Genomic DNA, 7763 nt, shown 5'->3' with positions numbered 1-7763 from the left:
GGGTTAATGGTGTATTGATGGTACGGGGTTAAGGGTGTATTGATGGTACAGGGTTAAGGGTGAATTGATGGTACAGGGTTAAGGGTGTATTGATGGTTAAGGGTGTATTGATGGTACAGGGTTAAGGGTGTATTGATGGTACAGGGTTAAGGGTGTATTGATGGTACGGGGTTAAGGGTGTATTGATGGTACGGGGTTAATGGTGTATTGATGGTTAATGGTGTATTGATGGTACAGGGTTAAGGGTGTGTTGATGGTACAGGGTTAAGGGTGTATTGATGGTACAGAGTTAAGGGTGTGTTGATGGTACAGGGTTAAGGGTGTATTGATGGTACAGGGTTAAGGGTGTATTGATGGTACAGAGTTAAGGGTGTATTGATGGTTAATGGTGTATTGATGGTACAGAGTTAAGGGTGTGTTGATGGTACAGGGTTAAGGGTGTATTGATGGTACAGGGTTAAGGGTGTATTGATGGTACAGGGTTAAGGGTGTATTGATGGTACAGAGTTAAGGGTGTATTGATGGTTAATGGTGTATTGATGGTACAGAGTTAAGGGTGTGTTGATGGTACAGGGTTAAGGGTGTATTGATGGTACAGGGTTAAGGGTGTATTGATGGTACAGAGTTAAGGGTGTATTGATGGTTAATGGTGTATTGATGGTACAGAGTTAAGGGTGTGTTGATGGTACAGGGTTAAGGGTGTATTGATGGTACAGGGTTAAGGGTGTATTGATGGTACAGAGTTAAGGGTGTATTGATGGTTAATGGTGTATTGATGGTACAGAGTTAAGGGTGTGTTGATGGTACAGGGTTAAGGGTGTATTGATGGTACAGGGTTAAGGGTGTATTGATGGTACAGGGTTAAGGGTGTATTGATGGTACAGGGTTAAGGGTGTATTGATGGTACAGGGTTAATGGTGTATTGATGGTACGGGGTTAAGGGTGTATTGATGGTACAGGGTTAAGGGTGTATTGATGGTACAGGGTTAAGGGTGTATTGATGGTACAGGGTTAAGGGTGTATTGATTTTGTAGAGCGGTCTGATGGTTCCAGGTGTTTGTTCAAAGTCTTGTCGGCCATCTTGTGTCTGAGATCCATTAGGGTCCTGCGGTTTCTCTAATCCTCATTCACATGTAATGGCACAGATAGCATGTGAATGGACAGCCACAAACTGCAGAGCCGGCCGTTAGCCCACACGCTAATGAACCCTCACTTTGCATAGGTATTAATATGGCTAGCACTAGGCTTTAACACCACAAAATGATGAAAAAGTCAAGGGGTGTGAAAACTTTCTGAAGGCACATGTGGGGGGTGGGGGCTTCCTGTCAGCATCACCTACTACATGTGGTGTCAATAGAAGGAACAGTCGGGGGCAGGGCAGGCTGATGGCAGTATAAGAAGCAGAGGGGTAGAGGGAGCTTTGTCACTTTGCTCTCATTCACAGAGACAATCACTCTCTGGACAAACACCCACGACGGACACACACACTGAAGACACACATTCATTAACTGAGAAGAGATCCTGAGAGGGACCCACAGCACCACATCATCCTGCCCAGAGAGAGAGAGACTGATTCCTGGGTAGAGAGAGGAGCTCCAGACCCTTCCTATCCTGAGAGGGACCCACAGCACCACAGCATCCTGCCCAGAGAGAGAGACTGATTCCTGGGTAGAGAGAGGAGCTCCAGACCCTTCCTATCCAGCCATGAGGATCATCAGCCTACTGTACCTGCTGCTGCTGCTGCTAGTAACTGTTCTAGGATCAGTTTCTGCAGTGAGACCAGGTAGGACAACACAAAGACATTATATTACACTCCACTATAGAACTATATTACACTATAGACCTATATTACATCACACTATATTACATTCCACTATAGACCTATATTACATCACACTATAGACCTATATTACATCACACCATAGAACTATATTACATTCCACTATAGAACTATATTACATCACACTATAGACCTATATTACACTCCACTATAGACCTATATTACATTCCACTATAGACCTATATTACACTATAGACCTATATTACATTCCACTATAGACCTATATTACATCACACTATAGACCTATATTACATCACACTATAGAACTATATTACACTCCACTATATAACTATATTACACTATAGACCTATATTACATCACACTATATTACATCACACTATAGACCTATATTACACTCCACTATATAACTATATTACACTATAGACCTATATTACATCACACTATATTACATCACACTGTAGAACTATATTACATTCCACTATAGAACTATATTACACGATAGACCTATATTACATTCCACTATATTACATTCCACTATAGACCTATATTACATCACACTATAGAACTATATTACACTCCACTATAGAACTATATTACATCACACTATAGAACTATATTACACTCCACTATAGAACTATATTACATCACACTATAGAACTATATTACACTCCACTATATAACTATATTACACTATAGACCTATATTACATCACACTATATTACATCACACTATAGAACTATATTACACTCCACTATAGACCTATATTACACGATAGACCTATATTACATCACACTATATTACATTCCACTATAGACCTATATTACATCACACTATATAACTATATTACACTATAGACCTATATTACATCACACTATATTACATCACACTGTAGAACTATATTACATTCCACTATAGAACTATATTACACTCCACTATAGAACTATATTACACTCCACTATAGAACTATATTACATTCCACTATAGAACTATATTACACTCCACTATAGAACTATATTACACTCCACTATAGAACTATATTACATTCCACTATAGAACTATATTACACTCCACTATAGAACTATATTACTAAAATATAGTAGGATCACAATACACCACTTTTCTAAAAGTCTATCCAACTAGACTTTGGTAATAGACCATGTATAGGTCTAGAACTATATTACACTCCCACTATAGAACTATATTACTAAAATATAGTAGGAACACAATACACCACTTTTTTAGAAGTCTATCCAACTAGACTTTGGTAATAGACCATGTATAGGTCTAGAACTATATTACACTGCTTTGAGGAAGACCCCTCGTTCCCCATATTTAGGCTATTCTATCTAGCCCATAGGCTACTGCAGAACACCATCCGCCTACTGAATATCCCCATGTTGTTATAACGACACATGGCATAAAGCTCAGTGGTGAAACATACATTGGAGTTGGTCTACCTTGAAACAGGCCGTAATAAAATGCATGTGACTAAAGCCATATGCAGCCTTTAATCTTCAACTCGGATGATAAAAGTGTTGATCATCGACGAGCCTATACAACATCATCTGGTCTTCTGATTGGATGGATTTCAATCTAAAGTTTACATAACACAACAATAATTGGAGCGTAGGCCTGTAGAATTAGGGCCGAGTGATGGAAACACAGCTGCAGCGTGCGCTATACCGCCACGGGTTTACGACCTCGGGTGATTTAGTGCGTGCAGTCACTGCAGTAATGAGTCGAGATTTGGCTGAAGCGCGTTAATTCACCAGAACACTCTGCGGTCCGATACTTTACAGGGCCTTTATGACTGGGTGGGGGTGAGTGAGAGAGACCGGGGCTCAGCCGCAGGTCCACCGGTCTATTGTCTGGTCGGCGGAGTTCCCGCGCGCTGCGATATTGTTAATCACAGTGTATAACGGAATGCTAATGCACGAGCCTGATTAACACGGAGCGCCTGGAAAGGAGAATCATCCGGGGAGGGGTATGGGGGTGGGGTGGCGGGGTTCACTCGGTCATAAAGGCATCGGTGAGTTTTTATCTCTTCCTGCCGGTCTGTCCTCGGAACAGGCGGTAGAAAGGCGCTTTATGGCAACGGGAGGTTTAAAGTCATCATTAAAACGGTGGTTTATTAGAGAAAGAGACCGCTGGTTATCTTCAAAGGTCAATGGGCTTATAGCCTACACTATAGTAGCTATATCCTAATAGGGGAATACAGGTGGTCCACCGGGCAGGTACAATTACCCTACAGAGGTTCCCTGCAGGTGAGGCAGGATGTGGAAGGAAGGATACAAAGGAGCTAAGAGGTTTATGGTCAGGTAGACTGAACCTGGCTGATAAATCAACAACAGGCAGGTAGACTGAACCTGGTTGATAAATTAACAACAGGCAGGTAGACTGAACCTGGCTGATAAATTAACAACAGGCAGGTAGACTGAACCTGGCTGATAAATTAACAACAGGCAGGTAGACTGAACCTGGCTGATAAATTAACAACAGGCAGGTAGACTGAACCTGGCTGATAAATTAACAACAGGCAGGTAGACTGAACCTGGCTGATAAATTAACAACAGGCAGGTAGACTGAACCTGGCTGATAAATTAACAACAGGCAGGTAGACTGAACCTGGCTGATAAATTAACAACAGGCAGGTAGACTGAACCTGGTTGATAAATTAACAACAGGCAGGTAGACTGAACCTGGATGATAAATTAACAACAGGCAGGTAGACTGAACCTGGTTGATAAATTAACAACAGGCAGGTAGACTGAACCTGGCTGATAAATTAACAACAGGCAGGTAGACTGAACCTGGCTGATAAATCAACAACAGGCAGGTAGACTGAACCTGGTTGATAAATTAACAACAGGCAGGTAGACTGAACCTGGCTGATAAATTAACAACAGGCAGGTAGACTGAACCTGGCTGATAAATTAACAGGCAGGTAGACTGAAACTGTCTGAAATTAACAACAGGCAGGTAGACTGAAAATGACTGATTAACTAACAACAGATAGGTACAGTAGACTGATAAACTGAAACAGCCTGATAACCTGAAACAGGCTGATAAACTGAAACAGCCTGATAAACTGAAACAGGCTGATAAACTGAAACAGGCTGATAAACTGAAACAGGCTGATAAACTGAAACAGCCTGATAAACTGAAACAGGCTGATAAACTGAAACAGGCTGATAAACTGAAACAGGCTGATAAACTGAAACAGGCTGATAAACTGAAACAGCCTGATAAACTGAAACAGCCTGATAAACTGAAACAGGCTGATAAACTGAAACAGGCTGATAAACTGAAACAGCCTGATAAACTAAAACAGGCTGATAAACTGAAACAGCCTGATAAACTGAAACAGCCTGATAAACTGAAACAGGCTGATAAACTGAAACAGCCTGATAAACTGAAACAGCCTGATAAACCGAAACAGCCTGATAAACTGAAACAGCCTGATAAACTGAAACAGCCTGATAAACTGAAACAGCCTGATAAACTGAAACAGGCTGATAACCTGAAACAGGCTGATAAACTGAAACAGCCTGATAAACTGAAACAGGCTGATAAACTGAAACAGCCTGATAAACTAAGACTAGTTGTAGTAGCCTAGCTATAACAGGAGAACTTACAACAGCTCAGTGACCAACCTGTCTCTGGCCTTAACCATCAATATGTTGACATGCTCAAATCGACTACAGAAGGTATCTAAGAGTGTAGGCCATCAATAACCATCAATATGTTGACCTGCTCAAATCGACTACAGAAGGTATCTAAGAGTGTAGGCCATCAATAACCATCAATATGTTGACCTGCTCAAATCAACTACAGAAGGTATCTCAGAGTGTAGGCCATCAATAACCATCAATATGTTGACCTGCTCAAATCGACTACAGAAGGTATCTAAGAGTGTAGGCCATCAATAACCATCAATATGTTGACATGCTCAAATCAACTACAGAAGGTATCTAAGAGTGTAGGCCATCAATAACCATCAATATGTTGACCTGCTCAAATCAACTACAGAAGGTATCTCAGAGTGTAGGCCATCAATAACCATCAATATGTTGACCTGCTCAAATCGACTACAGAAGGTATCTAAGAGTGTAGGCCGTGCAGCGACTACGTGGTATTTCTGAGCGTTCGTCCTAATTCAAATGGACCCTTAATCTCTCTCTCTCCAGACATCTTGAACATACGGAGAAGGTACCACAGACACCACTGCCCCCACCGCCGCTGCATGCCCCTGCACTCCAGAGTACCATTCCCCTGAGGTAAGACACACGTGGACTCATCACCAACGCCACCTGTGGGAATGTGTGTGTGCGTGGGCATGTCTGACCCTAACCCGTGTCCAGGGATGTCAGGGGTCAAAGGGTGAAACACTCGCTGCGGCTGGAGTGTGTGATTAAGACCAGAGGTTTGTGTTCACACAGTCCTGTAGAAGACGGGGTGGCAGGTAACCTAGTGGTTAGATCGTTGGGCCAGGAACCGAAAGGTTTCTGGATCGAATCCCTGAGCTGACAAGGTAAAACTCTGTCGTTCTGCCCCTGAACAAGGCAGTTAACCTGTTCCCTGGTAGGCCGTCATTGTAAATAAGAATTTGTTCTTAACTGACGAGAGAGTGAGAATCATTCTCAAACAACATTGTTTAAACTGAGGAGGGCCACTGCCCCCTCTGTCTCACATGCACACTGCTAAAATGTTCCTGCCTGACCCATAACACTGTCTATATTCTCTCTGCCTGACCCACTGTCTATATTCTCTCTGTCTGACCCACTGTCTATATTCTCTCTGCCTGACCCATAACACTGTCTATATTCTCTCTGCCTGACCCACTGTCTATATTCTCTCTGCCTGACCCACTGTCTATATTCTCTCTGTCTAACCCATAACACTGTCTATATTCTCTCTGCCTGACCCATAACACTGACTATATTCTCTCTGTCTGACCCATAACACTGTCTATATTCTCTCTGCCTGACCCACTGTCTATATTCTCTCTGTCTGACCCACTGTCTATATTCTCTCTGCCTGACCCATAACACTGTTTATATTCTCTCTGTTTAGGTGTAACAGAGTGAACATGGAGGTAAGAGAGAAGAGGAGAATCTCTGTGACATCCTCACCCCTCCTCTTCCCCCCACAGGACACCACACACACCTGTGGGGACACACCTGTAGACAAGAGACACGGAGTGGGGAAACACGGCGCTGAAGGACTGAACACTGAGCGAGAGACATAGCCTGTGCTGAGACTGGGAGTTTGGGTAGAGAGGAGAGAGAGGACTACTGCTGCTGCTGTTGAATAGACAAAGATCTGAACTGGAGTCACTGGACTACCTGCCTTCCTGCTCACATCACTTCATATACATACCACCGCCATCTATCTGGGTACTGAGACATTTATACTATATACCACAGTTCCAAGACATTTATACTATATACCACCGTTCCAAAACATTTATACTATATACCACAGTTCCAAAACATTTATACTATATACCACCGCCATCTATCTGGGTACTGAGACATTTATACTATATACCACAGTTCCAAGACATTTATACTATATACCACCGTTCCAAAACATTTATACTATATACCACAGTTCCAAAACATTTATACTATATACCACCGCCATCTATCTGGGTACTGAGACATTTATACTATATACCACAGTTCCAAGACATTTATACTATATAACACCGCCATCTATCTGGGTACTGAGACATTTATACTATATACCACAGTTCCAAAACATTTATACTATATACCATAGTACCAAGACATTTATACTATATACACAACAGTACCAAAACATTTATACTATATACCATAGTACCAAGACATTTATACTATATACCACAGTTCCAAGACATTTATACTATATACCACAGTACCAAAACATGTATACTATATACACCACAGTACCATCTGGGTACCATAAAAACTACAGC

At 41.9% G+C, this 7763-nt stretch overlaps 1 protein-coding gene across 1 annotated transcript; it reads left to right on the top strand.

Moving 5' to 3' along the window:
- Window positions 1–930: 930 nt before the first annotated feature.
- apela (apelin receptor early endogenous ligand) lies at window positions 931–7763 on the top strand. The gene is made up of 3 exons (XM_036972039.1): window positions 931–1783; window positions 5989–6078; window positions 6875–7763. The coding sequence occupies exons 1-2, from the start codon at window positions 1705–1707 to the stop codon at window positions 6075–6077; spliced, it is 168 nt and encodes a 55-aa protein (XP_036827934.1). The 5' UTR covers window positions 931–1704; the 3' UTR covers window position 6078; window positions 6875–7763.

Source organism: Oncorhynchus mykiss, unplaced genomic scaffold (genome assembly GCF_013265735.2).
Source record: "Oncorhynchus mykiss isolate Arlee unplaced genomic scaffold, USDA_OmykA_1.1 un_scaffold_87, whole genome shotgun sequence".
Taxonomy (NCBI): Eukaryota; Metazoa; Chordata; class Actinopteri; order Salmoniformes; family Salmonidae; genus Oncorhynchus; species Oncorhynchus mykiss.
Note: the sequence above shows the minus strand (reverse complement) of the source record. Positions and strands in the feature narration are given on the sequence as shown.